This window comes from Fusarium oxysporum, chromosome 7 (genome assembly GCF_000149955.1).
Source record: "Fusarium oxysporum f. sp. lycopersici 4287 chromosome 7, whole genome shotgun sequence".
Classification (NCBI taxonomy): domain Eukaryota; kingdom Fungi; phylum Ascomycota; class Sordariomycetes; order Hypocreales; family Nectriaceae; genus Fusarium; species Fusarium oxysporum.
The window spans coordinates 930617-947071 of record NC_030992.1 but is presented as its reverse complement, the minus strand read 5'-3'; the positions used below and the strand labels follow the sequence as shown (position 1 = coordinate 947071).

The following is a 16455-nucleotide window of genomic DNA, read 5'->3' as shown; positions in this document are numbered from 1 at the left end:
TTCTTGATAATTTACCTAAATCTTTTATCCTTTAGGATCGAGTGCCTAAGCTGCAAAAAGGACCTTTAGACTACACTGTTATTACCAGTCACAGCCCCAGCTAGCAAGACACGTCAATTATATCGTAGGCACCTAACAAGGCAACCAAACTTAATAAATATCTACATGTATACAAGTTAAGACCCCCTTCCATCCTGTCTTTGACAGTGATTCAAGCTCTGATGAGTCACGTGACCTGCTTCCTCTAAAGCTCACCAGACCCACCTATTTCCACTTCAACTCGACAACAAACACATCATGAGCGCCAAACGCTATGCTTTTCTCCCGATGGAGGAGGCGGGAGAGGAGAAGGGGGAGTCATCGAAGCAGTCCTCGAAGCAACCCTCGAAAAAAAGGAAGACCGAAGATACTGCTGCACGGAATAAGGCGGCGCTACCTGATATTCGAGAACGATCGCGACAAGAATACCTCAAGAAAAGAGAGGCCGAACGACTTGCTCTCCTGCGAAAGCAGGTTGCAGAGGAGACGGATGAATTGAGGAGCGGCGTGCGACTCTCGGAGAAGGAGAAGGCCGAATTTGCCAAGAACAGAGAGATCCTGCGCCTGGCCGAAGAACGACTCAATATTGACGACCATCGAGATGGATACTACATGCCCGAGGACTACATCACCGAGAAGGGACGACTCGATCGCAAGAAGAAAGAAGAGGCACTCTATAAGCGACACGTTGAAAAAGACCAGTTCGGGCGCGAGAAATTCGTTACTGAGCATGAAGAATGGGAACGGGAACAGGCGACAAAGGCAAAAGCGCAAATCCAGCGCGCCGAAAGAGAGAATGACGATTACGATCTTGTTATGGATGATTCGCAGTATATTCAGTGGAATCTGGATGCGCGAATGCCTGGCGACGGTCGAAAACTGACCAAGGAACAACAATTCCTCGAGGCGCAAATCGACGCAGCTGAGAAGAAGGCCCTATCAATACAAGAGACGCGAAAAAGCTTGCCCATTTACCAATACCGAGATGAATTCCTCGCTGCACTGGAGCAGTATCAGGTTCTCGTCATCGTGGGAGAGACTGGTAGTGGAAAGACGACCCAGCTACCACAATATCTTCACGAGGCGGGTTATACCAAAAATGGCATGAAAGTAGGATGTACACAACCTCGGCGAGTGGCCGCCATGAGCGTAGCAGCTCGTGTGGCCGACGAAGTAGGCGTCAAAGTCGGCAACGAGGTTGGATATACGATTCGATTCGAAGACTGCACCAGCGACAAGACTATCCTCAAGTACATGACTGATGGAATGTTATTACGAGAATTCATGACAGACCCAGAGCTCTCAGGCTATTCGGCGCTGATGATTGACGAAGCCCACGAACGCACAGTACATACCGATATCCTTTTGTCATTAATCAAGGATCTCTCGAGATCGCGACCTGATTTGAAGCTGCTGATTTCGTCAGCTACCATGAACGCCGAGAGGTTCGCACAGTATTTCGACGATGCACCTATCTTCAATATTCCCGGCCGACGTTATCCAGTCGATATTTACTACACACCCGCTCCCGAAGCAAATTACCTGGCTGCGGCCATCACGACAACATTCCAGATTCATACAACCCAACCCAAGGGTGATATTCTAATTTTCTTGACTGGACAAGACGAAATTGAAGCCGCTGAGCTTGAAATTGCCCAGACAGCGAAAAAGCTCGGCAACCGCATTAAGGAACTTGTCATCTGCCCAATTTACGCAAATCTACCCTCAGAACTACAATCCAAGATCTTCGAACCAACACCAGATGGGGCCCGAAAGGTAGTGCTGGCTACCAACATTGCCGAAACCAGTTTGACCATTGACGGCATTGTCTATGTTATTGATCCAGGCTATGTGAAGGAAAATGTCTACAATCCCGCCACCGGCATGTCGAACCTCGTTGTTGTTCCCTGCTCAAGAGCTTCCGCGAACCAGCGAAGTGGTCGAGCCGGTCGTGTTGGCCCAGGAAAGTGTTTCCGTCTATATACAAAGTTTGCATACATGAACGAAATGGACGAATCAACTACACCAGAAATCCAGCGAACAAACCTGAACGGTGTTGTGCTTCAACTGAAGTCCCTGGGCATTAACGAACTCCTCGACTTCGAGTTCATGGATCCCCCGCCAACAGAAGCTCTTATTGGCGCGCTGAACCAGTTATTCGCTTTGCAAGCGTTGAACCATCGCGGAGAGTTGACCAAGATTGGCCGCCAAATGGCCGAATTTCCTACAGACCCTATGCTGGCCAAGGCGGTGTTAGCTGCCGACAAGGAGGGCTGCGTCGAGGAGGTCCTATCTATCGTTTCGATGCTTGGCGAAGCCTCCGCGCTGTTCTTCCGACCCAAGGACAAGAAAATCCACGCAGATAGCGCCCGAAACCGATTCACAATTAAGGACGGTGGTGATCATATAACGCTCCTCAATATTTGGAACCAATGGGTTGACAGCGACTTCTCCCCCATCTGGGCGAAGGAGAATTTCCTTCAACAACGTTCTCTCACAAGGGCACGCGATGTTCGCGATCAACTGGAAAAGCTATGCGAAAGGGTCGAAGTTGCCCCCTCTACGTGTGGTGCCACCAACCTTCGCCCTATTAAACGAGCCATCACATCAGGCTTCTTCCCCAACGCTGCACGACTGCAGAAGAGCGGTGATGGTTACAGAACAGTCAAAAACAATACATCTGTGTGGATCCACCCCAGCAGCGTTCTGATGTCCGTCGACCCGCCGGAGAAAATGGTGGTCTATTTTGAGCTTGTGCAGACGACCAAGGAATATATGCGTAGTGTTATGCCGATCGAGCCAAGGTGGCTAACAGAGTTAGCACCACATTTTCACAAAAAGAAGGATATTGAGGAGATGGAGGAGAAGAAGATGCCAAAACAAAGGCAACGTTAATAGTTATTACGGCGGTACATTCTGGTCATATAATTTACAAGTTTAGGTAGCATTTATGAAAGCTTAGGATTTTCATCCCGAGTAATGAATAATTAGTCAAAAGCCCTCTTCACTTGCACTAAATTTACTACATTTACCTAAGTATTCCCATTGCTTAGGATAAAGGTCTCGAGTTTTCCTAAACTTTAACAAATATATCTGTTACTTAGGATCAAGATCCTAAATCTCCTAAACTCACCTCAATCTTTTCATTACTTAGGATAAAGGTCCTTAGGTTTCTTGCCTCCTTTAGTTGGCCTCTTCCGTTTCCTTATCAGGCACCCACTCGTAGAGAATGTCTGTTCTCATGGTGTATTTGATCCCCTTATGCACCGTTGCTCCTTCATGGAAAAGCCCCCTGTGTTGGAAGATGAGAACACTTCCAGTTTTGGGGTTCACGTCAACTCTCTTCTCTCCCTTCCTGGCAAGGAATGAAGTTGCACCACCTTCAAGTTCCGATGCTGGATCATTCTCAACAGAGTCATTGAGGTAAAGATGAACAGTGTAGAAAGTCTCAAACTCTTTGCCTGGGCCTTCAGTATAGTAGAAAGGACCGTCACAGTGGGCTGGAATATGTTAGCTATGAACAAGAAGGCAGGTGGTTACACTTACGTTTGAAGAACTGTCCTGGTGAATACTTCAAGAACCTCATCCTCTCGTTGAACCGACTAAACACCCATTTCCCACCTTTCATATAAGGCTGCGGCGGCACCACAGCCAAAAGCTCCCGCAACCCTTCAGAAAGCATGCAGCGCTCCCATAGGCGATCAACAACAGTCTGCTGATTCCATATAATCCTATCACTCTCCCTATACCCCGGTGCCGGAGCCTCCCATCCAGGACCAGCGCTTATCAAAGCAGGTTTCCAAGCCGGCGCACTCTCATCAGGCCTTGGAACCGACGCTTCAGCTAGGGAGAGAAGCTCTTTGCATTCTTCTGGTGAGAGGACATTGTCCAGCACGATAGCGGTGTGGCCATCGTACTGAGGAAGAGGAGAGTTTGCAAAGTCGATGGGATGAGTCGTTATTGGTTTTTCAGGCGGAGAAGAGAGGAAAAAATCAGGGATGGGAATGTCGTTTGATGTGTAGTCCACTTTGGTGAGCATGTTTTTGGAAGGGTCGCGTGGTTTGAGGAAGGATTGAGATGCAGGTTTGGAGGTGAGGCCTAGTTTTGAGGCGAGGTTGGATAACATTTTATAAGCACTGCAACAGGGGTATCTTGAGAGTATGAGAAATAAAATAAATGCTACTCTGAGAAGAGGAATATTGACGCCTATTAAGTAGATCTTTCTAAAAAGGCCAGTTTTATGACAAGATATTGGTGGTTTTACTGTTGGTGTTGCTGCCTGTGAGCTGGGATGGGAGGGAGTGGCTGTGTGGAGATCCAGCCACCCCAAGTCCTACGCCAGTGACAGTTAGGCTTTCACTATAAGTTAAGGCAGAGTACTGGCTAATACAAGGTAATGCTAGACTACTGAATTGAGGACAGATTGGTGATGGTGATACTTGGTCGGGTTGTGATGTTAATTTGGTAGCCTTGAAGGATCACAGTGTAAGTAATTTGGAAGCCTGTAGCCTGTGACAACCGACGAGATCAACCGGGTCAGCCAAGGCCAAAAATTTCAAAGACCCATTTGACGGATCGCTACGGCTAGGTCCGTTGAAATACGGATATGTGGCCATTGCTTGGCTCTAGAGTCATACAAGGCAGATTCTCGGGGTCATATGTTGATGAGCTAGAATGCAGCCTAGCTATGAACTGTAAGAACACATCGCATCAAAAGACGCGCATTGACTGAATATAATCAACCATTCTTGGCGCATTTTCAGTCGAGCAGATGTTTCAGTCTAGCTTGTATCGCACAAGACAAAAAATTGTTTTTGTATTATGTGCTAGTCCTCTAGGACTTTGAGGTGTCCGAGCCTTGGCATACCCAGTTGACCATACAAAGTCATGTAGAGATTAGGTATAAGAGAAAGTAAACAAGTCTAGCCCAAGCAAAGGACCATAATAAGTTCAATCTATCCAAGATCTCGCTATGTGGAAAGGAAGTTGATGCAGATGAGCAGTCTGTAGAAAAATGTTGTTTATGCGAGTAAAAAGTCTATGGGCAAACCCGTGAGAGCGGTGATGATGATCTGTGAGGTGACATCTTCAGTGTTGATTACAACAACAAAAAAAGCATTGATAAGTGAGAGGGTCACTAAGTGGCGATAGAGGCAGAGTCATGGAGTGATAGAGAGGCAATCACACGGGAATAAGTTGCGTGATCTCGGAGCTGCTTTCTGCTTATTAACCCAAGCAAGCTTCTGGAAGAGGACGAAAGCGAAAAAAGAGATCTTGGCGATTCTTGGCTCAGATGTTAATTCCCGGCTTGGCCAGACTAGACTAGACTCGACCCATCCGGATGCCGAACATCACGAGAGGCTCTGCAACGTCTTCTCAACCTACAATATGTTCAAGAGGTCGACATGGGCAGTGTTGCCATTGAGAAAAGAATTGCGACATTGAAGTTTATATAGACGATGTCAGATGTAAGATGATGTTGGTTGCTTTGAAAATACCACTAAACCATGGGGTTGGAATCCTTCAGACAATAAGCAGAGATTTTCTGGCAAATCGGCGAGGTAACCCAACTTGTGTATAAACCGCCGGCATGACGGAGCCGAGAGTGACCCTCTAAATCGCCGTAGTGACTTTTTGGTGGGCTACTTGTGATTTGATATCCGTATTTCCGTTCAGCGATATCTCAGACATGAGCTTGAGAATATGTAGAAATATTCGAGAAGAAGTCAAGAGCATATACTGTAGATAGATATCGTATATTGTTATTACCTACCGGTTTGAGAACAGGTCTTCCTATCAACAGGCTGAATTCAGCTACGATGTGGGTTCATGCGACGTTACCACAGAATTTTAGTGCTTAGCTAGATCCAAACTTAGCGACCTTCCCTTAGCGGGTTCAAGTTTGTCACTCTGAAGATCCCATCGACATGGTTCATCAAGGAAGGGATAGTAGTGAAATACCACCCAAATACACTTTGCTTGTACGTAACTACAACTCTTTTGACATTAGAGAGTGGATTTGCCTCTGAGCACGCAATTCCTCGTGCCTCGTTTTTTGCGGATCTCGAATCCAAGTACATCTATCCAGGAGATGAAACTTATATCTCTATAGATTCCAAGTTTACATACATGTCTTCACTCATCTTTCACAACTGTGATTAGGGCAACATTCACAATGGAGTTCCCGCCAGAAAAAGAACATCGCAAATCTCCTGACGATGACGTCGAGAATCTACCGCACAGCGATGTCCCGCGACCCACGCAACAGGATCTGCTGCAGCGCTCGCTCTCAGCGCGCCAGGTGCAGATGATTGCTATTGGCGGCACGATCGGGACAGGTCTGTTTCTCGGCACTGGAAAGTCCCTTGCCACGGGTGGGCCAGCGTCGATATTGATCGCCTATGCTATCGTGGGTGCTATTGTGTTTACGACTATGTTGGCTCTGGGAGAGATGGCGGCGTTTATACCCGTTGCTGGAAGTTTTTGTACTTTTGCAGGGTGAGTTATCTTAGTAAGATACTTGCAGGCGGGATTATTGCTAATGAGGTAGACGTTTTGTTGATGATGCTTTTGGCTTCGCTCTCACTTGGAATTATTGGTTCAACGACGCTGTATCCACAGCTTCAGATCTCGTCGCTCTTCAGCTCGTTCTTCAATACTGGACCGACAACTTCCCCGGCTGGGCCCTCAGTCTGATTTTCTGGGTTGTACTCATCGGCGTCAACATTATTTCCGTCAAAGCATATGGTGAACTAGAGTACTGGCTCAGTCTGCTAAAAGTCATCACCATTGTTGTTTTCATCGTCATGGGAATCGTTGTTAATTGCGGTGGAAATGAGACGGGAGAGTATATCGGTGGGAAATATTGGCATATCCCTGGTGCGCCTTTTGTTGGAGGTATTGGTGGCTTTGCCTCTGTTTTTGTCACTGCTTCTTTTGCTTGTAAGTTGTGGTGGGGATCTCGTTTGGAATGAAACTGACGGGTGTAGATGGTGGAACTGAGAGTATTGCCATCACGGCTGGCGAGACTAAGGATCCTACGAGAAACCTCCCCAAGGTCGTCAAGAACGTCTTTTGGCGTATCATTCTCTTCTAGTACGTCTCACTCAACTCACTCTCACTCATCTCACTAACAAAACCAGCCTTCTCTCAATTCTTCTCATCGGTCTCAACGTCCCTTACAACTACCCCGATCTCAACTCCAAGGAGACTCGCACATCTCCTTTCACCATCGTTTTTGAGATGACGGGCGCCAAAGCTGCCGGAAGTGTCATCAACGCCGTTATTCTCACCAGTGTTCTCTCCGCCGGCAACCATGCACTGTTCGCTGGCGTGAGATTGATGTACACTCTTGCCATCGAGGGTCATGCGCCCAAGGTCCTTGGGAAACTCAACAGGAACAGAGTACCTTGGGTTGCTGTCCTAGTGACAGGATTTGTGGCTGGTCTCTGCTTTGGTTCGAGTTTCATTGGAGCAGGAGATTTGTGGAATTGGCTTCAGAAGTAAGTCAATCACCTACATGTGATTCTCAATTATAGCTAACATCTCCAGTATCGTCGGTGTGTCGAACCAACTCAGCTGGATCTCCATCGGCATCACATCAATCCGCTTCCGCCAAGCCCTCGCACTACAAGGCAAAACCCATCTTCTACCCTTCAAGAACTGGACCTACCCCTACGGACCCTGGATCTGCGTCATTCTCAACAGCTTCCTCGTTCTCGTTCAAGGCTGGAGTTGTTTCAGTCCCAAATTTGATGGTGTCAGTTTTGTCAGCTTTTACATCGAGCTACCCGTCATGCTGCTCATGTTTGTGGTGTGGAAGCTTGTCAAGAAGACAAGGTTCGTGGGGTTGAGCGAGATGGATCTTGAGACGGATGTTCATACGATTGAGGAGAAGGTTACGGAGGAGACAGGGTGGAAGACGAAGGTTAAGAATGTGGTTACTTGGTTGTTTTAAGATAGCGGGATATGATTTGCAATTATTTGTTAGGATACCATGATGCATTGCAATTTGATGAACTTCTTGATCACTCTTCAATCTGGCGATTTATAGACCTGCATTAGTGCATGAGCGTGATCATCGCGATCTCAGCTCTAATTAATTATATGCGAAATATGTTTATTAACAAATCAATAGTTAAACGGTGAGACCTAGTCTCGATGAGAAGTCAAAAGCTTGCTCCATGCGCTCAATCACAAATACTTCACTCTCCATCACCACCCTCAGCGTACTCCTCAGGAACTTCCGGCCAAGCATCAACACCATCCTGAATAACCATCATCATGCCCCCAACCATATGATTGTTGATATGACAGTGCAACAACCAGGGTCCAGGATCAGCAGCATGATATCGAACTACAACCCAACTCGGCTCCTTATCCGCCGGCGCCGAAAGAAACGCATCTCTCCGCGGCGGATTAATCAGATTGAATTGGTCGGGAATCTCTTTCGCAGCTTCTTCAACAGAACTCCACCTGAAAGGACCAGTTCCTGTGCCTAGCATGTACATCTTTGAACCGTGCTTGTGGATGGGATGCGGAGGTTGGGGAAACATCGCTGCCACGAAGACAAGATCTACCCATTGTCCCAATTTTGTTGAAATAGTGACGTTGTTGTGAACATAAGGCTGTGGGTTGAAGAGTGTAGGTCGCTGCTCGTCGAGATCCTTTGACATAAGACCTGTGCTGTTCAAAGCCCAGAGATACGAAGCACCTCTGATCTCCATGCTTAGATTAAAGGTGACATCAGCAGTTGGCGAAATTGACACTGGGGGATAAGGAAATGCCACCATCTGGTTAAAAACCACGACATCCTTTGACACAGGGATACCCACGAGGTTGATCCACGGTTCAACCTCTTGTGCGTAACCGAAGCCCTCAACGGAGAGAATGGCATGGCCAGTAATGATCTGCGGCGCACTATTCGAATTGAACCTCATCTTGAACTCTCCAGACTTTTCAATCTTGACAAGAATGGAATATCGATCTCCGTTTGTGGCGGCAATGGCTTGGACTTTCTGAGGTTGGATGTAAGAGCCGTCCATGGCGTATACCCACACATCGTGACCATCGATGGAGAAGACGCCGTTGACAAAGTTGACTGCAGCAACTATGTCGAAAGCGACCCATTTTGAGGAAGAGTGGTGTTTATTAGAGACTCTGATGACTTCGATTTGGCCTTCTGTTTCTTTGCAGCCGGAGAATGTTCCTGGGAGGAGAGCTTCTTCGTTGCCTAGACCACCGGCGATGGCATTAAGAGCAGACGCAGGAAGGCAGCTGTGAATGTCAGTAATCGACAGTAGAATTTGTCTTGGAGACTTACGCTTTGTCAGTGAACTCAGCCCCGCCTGGTACCAACTCAAGGTAGCTCTTCTGAATCTCGTTGAGATTGGCTTCCACGACATCCTTTGGCAGACACTCGACTCTTCCCTTGCCATTAAAGAGGATCGAATCATAGCATGAATCTTCAATTCCAGCTGCTACAGTCATATCCCACTTCTCCGTAGAAGTTAGGTGCACAAAATCAGAAATAACAACTGGCTTGACATGTTTCGTCGCTTTCGCGATCTCACGCAGAGTCTCTTTATCGTCGGAGATCAAGTGAAACGGGTTCGGCTCGTGGGGTCGTGGGTGAATTATGATAGCTCCGTAAAGACCATCTTCTATTTGGCCCCGATGATGAGAGTGATACCAGAAACTTCCATATTGTGTGGCGTGGAACTTGTAAGTGAAGCTGCATCCTGGTTTAATGGGGTGTTGTGTAACGCCGGGAACACCGTCAGTCCATGGTGTGCCTTTCATTTCCAGTCCTAGCTTGTCAGTACCTCCAAGCTTATGTTACAAGAGAGACATACCATGGTAATGAATAGTGAGTTCTTCTGGGGACTGATTGTGGACTTTCACTACCACCAAATCATCCTGGTTGATCTCAAGCACAGGTCCAGGAGACTGCCCATTTACGAGCAGCATCTTTCGTGAGAAGCCATCTGGAGCGTAATTCTCCCATGTTATAGTAAGGTCAAACTTCTTGGTGTTGTTCCAGTATGTCGCTGATACTGATGTGATGAACGATTGGAGGAGTAAGGGGAGAAATATGAGAGAAGAGAGTGAGAAGTACATCTTGCAAGTACCGAGGCAGAACCTGCGCTCAGTTAATGATACGAAAGGATAGATTTCCAAGTTTATGTCTTCATCGTGATGAAGGTACTCGGATTCCGACGCCGTAATATACTGTATTCGGAGACTTCCTATTCTTACAACATCCATCCGACGGTGAATACACACTACAACAACATCATCTTACATGACAAGACCATCTGCGCCACGAAGTTACATTTTGATTCCCCTAATACCACGATTCAAACCAATCAACAGAATCAATTGTTGACTCTACTGGAATCGTATAAGATTGGGGGCCACACCAAGGCGGACACTCTCAGCTCAGTGGCATACCACGGAGTTGGCACCGGAATAAGCATATTTTAGCAAATTCTGTCAGCGCTAGGTCCAGAACTTGGGATGAGTCTAGAAAATCTGTCAAGATATGGTTGGACAGCATGCGATGTACGTTGGCTGAGATAAGCGGGTTTGATTGCCGTCAATTTCTCGATGTTGGTTCATATGATGCTGTATAAGACAGTTCTTGACACTACGGCTTCAATGAGACTCACAAAGTGCGTTCCTGCTCCAATTCTGTTGCATCAAATTGTTACGACCAATTCGATAGAAATGGTGATTGAGTGTGGAGGCTGTTCGTTGAGCTTGAAATAGTTCACCGATACTTTGGTAGAGCTGACATGTTATGAGGCCTTGATTTGGCTACTAATAAGCTTGGCTGTCAGCATCTACAAATAACTTGGTCTTGATCAACAACCAATCCGTAAGGTTGTTTTGAGAGGCTAGCTTCAGCATTACTAAGTGATTGGCCGAATGCTTATAAGGGACAGGATAAAACTGATCAAAGTTATATGGCCTCCAATTACAAGATTTCGATGACTTGTTTTGAACTCTCCAGAATGCAGAAGGATATAGCACGTTGTCCAGGGTTTGTCTCGGATAAGAACGAGACTTCATTACCTCCAATGTCCGTGAGACTTTATTTTGTCGAAGATGATTTAGACATGAGACATGGCTTCTGCGTTCTTTGCTAGTGGTGATATCAGCTCAGAGTAATCACACATGCATGTCATAGTATAGTAAATTTCTAGATATGCCAGAATAGCCTTAGAGCTGACCCTCCTGTCCATCTCAGTCACCCATTGGCACACAAACCAGCCTTATATGCACAGCTTACTACTGGTCATCAATGCGTAAAAGCTTCTTTATCGGATCAGGTGGTTGCACAGTCATCCCCTTGTCAGGCTTAGACTATCATATGCGTCCGAACTACAAGCCCAGATCTGATCCTCAATGTGTTTACCCCACAGAACCGGCTGAATAAGACGTTGACTTCGATCTTGATTACCGTCTTCACCAGCACACCATGGCCTTCTGCAAAAGTTCCTGGCATGTGCATGCTTCGGTTACCTTAGAGTCACTTTGCTCTTCGCTCGCAACATTTGGAGGCTCCCACCAAGCATCGTAAACCAGGATGAAAGGTAACGGGTGGCCGGGGACTGAGAGATGATGAGCTGGCGAGTTCTCAAAATCTTCTTATGAAGCCAATCCAAAGAGAGCCGAAGGAGGCAGGTTGATATCTTCACATATTGATTGTATAAAGCTCAGGCAAGACCCAGTCGCTATTAAGTATAAGAAACATGTGCCTTGGCATACACAAGCTCTCGCGATTCGGTGCTGTTATCTTTATGAAATGCCTAAAGGAAGTTTAAGATTTTGGGACAGATATTGAAGTCTGAAAGGTATGAACTTACTCTCTAACTGCAAGCGGTTGGTTGTCAGAAGCTACTCCATGTACTAGACAAGGCTTCTCCCACAAAGTCGTCATGCATTCGTCCACGCTCTTAACAGCTGATCTTTCTATCGTCCTGTGCGCAATCCATCCATATCCCGAAGATACTCTTTTTCCTCGAGAATTCGCCATTGAAGACAGCCAGCCACAGATCCGTTGCTGTGATCGGTCACTGCTCAGCTTCAGCATACGTGTAGTAGACAAATCAATATTCCTGGCCCCATCTATAAATACCATTAATTCCTCTGTATGCTTTCCTTCGCTTTCTAACGCAGCGAGCACAGACACGTTCTTCCCGTGTTGGTTGCTCCTCTGGAGTCTCGTTGTTTTTGTTCGATGTCTGTGGGACCTGGGCTCAATGAGAGAGTGTTGGTGATACACGATGACGATAAACCTAGAATCGATAATAGTGATACTGGCGGTTTTTCGTCTCTTCCTGTCTCCTCTTGTTGTGCATTTGTATCCATGCCTGTGTAGCCACGAGTTCACTATATCGTGTCAGTGTAACTGTAGAAGGTGAGCTTCTTCGAGGTGACCCTAAAGCTATGAAAAAGCTTGTAGGGTTCTGAGGAACTATCTCATATGATCTAACCATTGTTTGTGCTGCTAGTCGCTAGGCATTATGATAGCTAACTTAGAGAATGGCTCTATTGTAGATACTGGACCAATTGATCCACGATTGGTTTCACTTACATCAGTCTGCAAGCAAGCACATAACCTGAGGGACGATAAGAAGTTTCGGGTTCACAACATCACCTCCTCCACGGAATCCGATCAAATTCCGCTTTACACCGATTCTCGTTCTCGTATAACAAATACAACCCCTGACCGTGAACTTCTTATTTTCCCAAATAGGAAAATAAGCAGCCAAACTAAATGTGGATCTTTCCAACCTTAACATGAACCTCACGACTCGTCCATTCCTTTATACAGCTTCGAAAACATTACCAAAAACCCATTAGCTCATACAAGATCTTTAATCTTTGATCACCGTATGAGTCACGATGCATCGATCCGTGCATTTCATGGAAACACTTGTACATTGGCATTCGGATAGATTGCGGACTTTATCTCAAGTCCGGGTCGGATCATCGCTGGGAAACGCCACGGACGTGAGGGGGGTTCACGCTCAGGAGGGGAAATGTAGAGCTGGACCGTGAACTAGGGATATGTAAGAAATAAGTATATAAGAGCTGAAAACTCCTTCTATCATTCGATCGTTTCATCAACTCATACCATTAAAACAGCATTCACTCCCAAGAAACAGTCAATAACTCTCATCATGCCTTTCAGTCACGTTGCCCTCTCTGTCGGCGAACACTACGTCGAGATGCGCGACTTCTACAAAGCCGTTCTCGCTCCTCTTGGCTATGAACTCAAGTTCGAAGGCACAGGCAACAAAGGAGCTCAGTACTGTAGTTTTGGCGTCAAGAATGGCGCTCCAGACTTTTGGCTTGGCGGGGGTGGCCCTGACTTGAAGAAATATGACGGCAATCTTGAGAACAGAACTGCACCAGTTCATGTCGCTTTTGATGGTGAGAACCAGAAACATGTCGACGAGTGGTACGACACTGCTATGTGAGTCAACTGCCAAAATGAAGTTGTGATGAAGATGCTAATTGTGTTGGTGTAGTAAAGCTGGAGCTGCTGATAATGGAAAGCCTGGGCTGAGGGAGTATAGACCTGGATACTATGCGGCGTTTGTTCTTGATCCTGTTGGAAACAACATTGAGGTTCTTCACATGTCTTAGAGCGGTGTATTAGGTGTGAAATGCTTGGCATTGACGTGTTGGATGAAGTATTGAATGGAAGCGAAACCAGTGGACGAGTCGATGGTATAACTATAAAAGTCAAGTCTTCATCAATTTCCCCATCCAAGTCCTTTCTTGATATAGTGCCTAAGATTGAAATCGTTGAACCTGCGGGTTCTCCTGTGTCTCAGGAATGCCATCCCTTATCAACCACCAACCGATCACTTCAAGCGGATAATGCCCTGCACTTTCTCGCTCAGTATCCTCCTCAAGACCCTTTTCAATATCCTTCTTGACTTCTCCCCATGTCACCATGAGCGGTGTCGTATCTCTGTTCCCATGAGACGCATTGAACAGAAACTCACTCAGCATCGCCGCCCGATCATTTCCCCGATTTCGCGTCGTCTCCCACGGAATCTTGACCTTCTCTGGCAGGGGTAGAAGCACAGCCGTGTAGCTCTGTGCCTGGTACGGTTCGCGTCCCCAAACCATACCGCCTCTATGTCGCAGCTCAGGAAGAATGTAGTTCAGAGTGCGCATGCCCGGCATGAAATCGTACAGCGACTCTATAGAAGCTCTCCAGTATTCTGCCATTGTCTCACCAGCAGCTGGGCGGGGAACATCTCGAAAGAAAGCGCGCCATTCAATGCCGACGTTGAGGACTTTATCATAGCCATGGATTGTAACTATTGAATTGTGTGGTTTGGCTTTCAGGGTGACACGTTGGTTCCGGTCAAAGTAGAGGATGTCTGTTTCTGGTCTGAACCACACGCCTGGGTTGTCTCCGTGAGGTGAAAGGAAGAAGCCTTCACGCTGTGCGACAGCACGAGATTCCCGACATATTCGAAGAGCTATTGGAGGCGCGTAGTGAATGTGAAAGCGAAAGAAAAGTTCATCAACTGTAGGGTTGGTAGATGGTTCTTGCGTTGAAGTCTTCTTTACGTGAAATAGACGACAGTCAGGGAGAGTGAACTTCCAGATGAGATCTCTCAACTCAGGCGGTAGACCTTCCAGTTGAAAGTGACTTGAGCTCGAATCCTCAGAAGAGGCCATGTTGATTGATTGAACTTTGGACAAGGCACGAAATACTCATGTCTCGGAATAGTTGTTGATGAAAGGAGCACGTTTTATAAACGGGCGTCAGGCACCCGAATTCGGTGATACGAGAATGTGAGTCTGCCTTAAGCTAGTCCAATCGGCTTCGTCAGCATTATCGTCACCTCAATAGGCACCAAAATACCAGCATGGCCCCCTCAAACAAGGTTACACAATTAGTCTATATCATTATTCTATCTTAGTATCGGTCAAGGCTGAGCTTCATAAATGTATAGAGTGCTGTTATGTTGGTCTGGTAGGAGGTAGAGCCTCAGCTTACCATCCTTGACGCTAACGTCCATTGGATTCTGCGTCAATCTCACCCCAAGCTTGCTCTCCAGCTCAATTGGTACTTCAGATAGAGGGACCATCGTTTTGACATCCACGAGAGCAATGCCGCCAAGGTTGTAACCGCCAATTGTCGCGACGCCTGAACACAACATGACACTCTTTCCGCCGTAGAGACCACTGTGGCCCAGCCATTTGCAGTCTTGGTAGTCGATGAAATAACTTGGATTTCGTACAACTCTTTCGGGTGTCGGTGCTGCGTCACATCCTGTTTTGGCACTCTTCAGATCCCATGTTGCAGCGTCTCGTGCGCCCCAATTCAGGGCCGTAATAAGATTGTTGCGGGTGTCGTGAACAATGCCGCCGAGGTGATCTTTATAATTGAGAACACGCTCTGGTACCAAGGTCGCTGGGTCAGTCCGATATACATATGCAGTACTGTTGGGTCGGTACTGCGCGATGGTTCCCCAGATATACTGTCCATCATAGTCAATTCCTCCATTATGATACTCATCATTCCCTTCTTTCGTGATGGTCGCATCGGCAAGGAGCTTTCCTTCGCCATTGTACACCATTAAATGTGCTAGACCTGCACCAGCTGTTCGGTCTGTTCCATCGATGATCTTGCCGTACTTTTCAGTCGGCACGGTCCAATGCCCTGAACTGACCACGTAACGGTCATCGCCTAAGCGTACCATTCCCTCAGGCTCAAACGTGTCGCCCTCAAAAGTAATGTTCGCAATACTTTTCCACACAGTTGTGCGACTCAAAGACTGAAAGGCGTGTATAATATCCGGCCCATCTGAAGCTGCATGAGCCGGAGGTAGTGGAGTAGGAGCCAGGGCATCATCCGTATAAAAGGTAACATTCCTCGCCATAGCCAACGCCGGACAAACAGCAATCGAACTCGTAAGCTTCATATCCGTTGTCCCAAGGTGAAATAGAAAATGAATCTGAGGCGCAAGCATAACAATCGTCAGAACAACAATGAGCGGAAGGGTCAGTTTAAATGCAGTGCTGGCACACCACGGCTTCCCCGGAAGGCGATCGCGATCAGGATCTGGGTCTCCATCTTCACGCATGCTCGACGAGTGTGAGGAGAGATAATGATGATATGATGCTGTTGATGGTGCAAGGTAAATAAATAGAAACTCCGTAAGTTAGACCAACCCGATAGCTCGGCGCCGTCACGTGGAGCTTCGCCGATCCTCCGCCGGCAGTTGGTGTTTTCGGGGCATGTAGCGGGGGTCCACCTTCCGGGGGGCTAAACTTTAACTTGGGTGGCCTAAAGCAGCCCCTACAGAGCAACAAAACCTCCATCTGACCTTAAGCGAAGTTGTCAAAATATCCCGTCTAAAGACACACTAAGTTAGG

General features: G+C 46.9%; 7 protein-coding genes across 9 annotated transcripts; 3 read left to right on the top strand and 4 right to left on the bottom strand.

The window, feature by feature from the left end:
* Nucleotides 1-212: 212 nt before the first annotated feature.
* On the top strand, nt 213-3078 carry FOXG_05009 (adenosinetriphosphatase). The gene has a single exon (XM_018383073.1). The coding sequence runs from the start codon at nt 298-300 to the stop codon at nt 2932-2934; it is 2637 nt and encodes an 878-aa protein (XP_018239939.1). The 5' UTR covers nt 213-297; the 3' UTR covers nt 2935-3078.
* On the bottom strand, nt 2930-4509 carry FOXG_05008 (uncharacterized protein). Of its 2 annotated transcripts, XM_018383072.1 has the most exons (3): nt 3586-4485; nt 3173-3539; nt 2930-3117 (listed from the first exon to the last, which is right to left on the bottom strand). In XM_018383072.1, exons 1-2 carry the CDS (start codon nt 4163-4165, stop codon nt 3223-3225), a joined length of 897 nt encoding a protein of 298 aa, XP_018239938.1. In that variant the 5' UTR covers nt 4166-4485; the 3' UTR covers nt 2930-3117; nt 3173-3222. The 2 variants fall into 2 exon arrangements, with proteins under 2 accessions (XP_018239938.1, XP_018239937.1); XM_018383071.1 differs by having other exon boundaries at nt 2930-3539; nt 3586-4509.
* Nucleotides 4510-5951: 1442 nt separating this feature from the next.
* FOXG_05007 (AAT family amino acid transporter) lies at nt 5952-8152 on the top strand. Of its 2 annotated transcripts, XM_018383069.1 has the most exons (6): nt 5952-6020; nt 6152-6537; nt 6590-6981; nt 7029-7134; nt 7182-7541; nt 7591-8152. In XM_018383069.1, the coding sequence occupies exons 1-6, from the start codon at nt 5967-5969 to the stop codon at nt 7994-7996; spliced, it is 1704 nt and encodes a 567-aa protein (XP_018239935.1). In that variant the 5' UTR covers nt 5952-5966; the 3' UTR covers nt 7997-8152. The 2 variants fall into 2 exon arrangements, with proteins under 2 accessions (XP_018239935.1, XP_018239936.1); XM_018383070.1 differs by lacking the exon at nt 5952-6020 and having other exon boundaries at nt 6053-6537.
* Nucleotides 8153-8224: 72 nt separating this feature from the next.
* On the bottom strand, nt 8225-10158 carry FOXG_05006 (uncharacterized protein; the record flags this gene model as incomplete). Its single annotated transcript, XM_018383068.1, has 3 exons — nt 8225-9315; nt 9362-9848; nt 9894-10158. 3 exons carry the CDS (start codon nt 10156-10158, stop codon nt 8244-8246), a joined length of 1824 nt encoding a protein of 607 aa, XP_018239934.1. The 3' UTR covers nt 8225-8243.
* A 2687-nt stretch (nt 10159-12845) lies between these two features.
* Nucleotides 12846-14883, top strand: FOXG_05005 (uncharacterized protein). The gene is made up of 2 exons (XM_018383067.1): nt 12846-13525; nt 13581-14883. The coding sequence occupies exons 1-2, from the start codon at nt 13230-13232 to the stop codon at nt 13696-13698; spliced, it is 414 nt and encodes a 137-aa protein (XP_018239932.1). The 5' UTR covers nt 12846-13229; the 3' UTR covers nt 13699-14883.
* FOXG_05004 (uncharacterized protein) lies at nt 13548-14834 on the bottom strand. Its single transcript, XM_018383066.1, has one exon. The coding sequence runs from the start codon at nt 14749-14751 to the stop codon at nt 13846-13848; it is 906 nt and encodes a 301-aa protein (XP_018239933.1). The 5' UTR covers nt 14752-14834; the 3' UTR covers nt 13548-13845.
* FOXG_05003 (uncharacterized protein) lies at nt 14877-16207 on the bottom strand. Its single transcript, XM_018383065.1, has one exon. The coding sequence runs from the start codon at nt 16161-16163 to the stop codon at nt 15003-15005; it is 1161 nt and encodes a 386-aa protein (XP_018239931.1). The 5' UTR covers nt 16164-16207; the 3' UTR covers nt 14877-15002.
* Between the last annotated feature and the right edge of the window lie 248 nt (nt 16208-16455).

What these genes read in the sequence shown, in the direction of transcription:
- FOXG_05003 (XM_018383065.1), bottom strand. Translation starts at nt 16,163, where the DNA reads ATGCGTGAAGATGGAGACCCAGATCCTGATCGCGATCGCCTTCCGGGG.
- FOXG_05004 (XM_018383066.1), bottom strand. Translation starts at nt 14,751, where the DNA reads ATGGCCTCTTCTGAGGATTCGAGCTCAAGTCACTTTCAACTGGAAGGT.
- FOXG_05008 (XM_018383071.1), bottom strand. Translation starts at nt 4,165, where the DNA reads ATGTTATCCAACCTCGCCTCAAAACTAGGCCTCACCTCCAAACCTGCA. An exon ending in ACCAGGACAGTTCTTCAAAC is followed by an intron (nt 3,540 to 3,585) that starts GTAAGTGTAACC and finishes AACATATTCCAG; the next exon opens with CCCACTGTGACGGTCCTTTC.
- FOXG_05009 (XM_018383073.1), top strand. Translation starts at nt 298, where the DNA reads ATGAGCGCCAAACGCTATGCTTTTCTCCCGATGGAGGAGGCGGGAGAG.
- FOXG_05005 (XM_018383067.1), top strand. Translation starts at nt 13,230, where the DNA reads ATGCCTTTCAGTCACGTTGCCCTCTCTGTCGGCGAACACTACGTCGAG. An exon ending in GAGTGGTACGACACTGCTAT is followed by an intron (nt 13,526 to 13,580) that starts GTGAGTCAACTG and finishes GTGTTGGTGTAG; the next exon opens with TAAAGCTGGAGCTGCTGATA.
- FOXG_05007 (XM_018383069.1), top strand. Translation starts at nt 5,967, where the DNA reads ATGGTTCATCAAGGAAGGGATAGTAGTGAAATACCACCCAAATACACT. An exon ending in TGTCACTGCTTCTTTTGCTT is followed by an intron (nt 6,982 to 7,028) that starts GTAAGTTGTGGT and finishes TGACGGGTGTAG; the next exon opens with ATGGTGGAACTGAGAGTATT. An exon ending in TGGCGTATCATTCTCTTCTA is followed by an intron (nt 7,135 to 7,181) that starts GTACGTCTCACT and finishes TAACAAAACCAG; the next exon opens with CCTTCTCTCAATTCTTCTCA.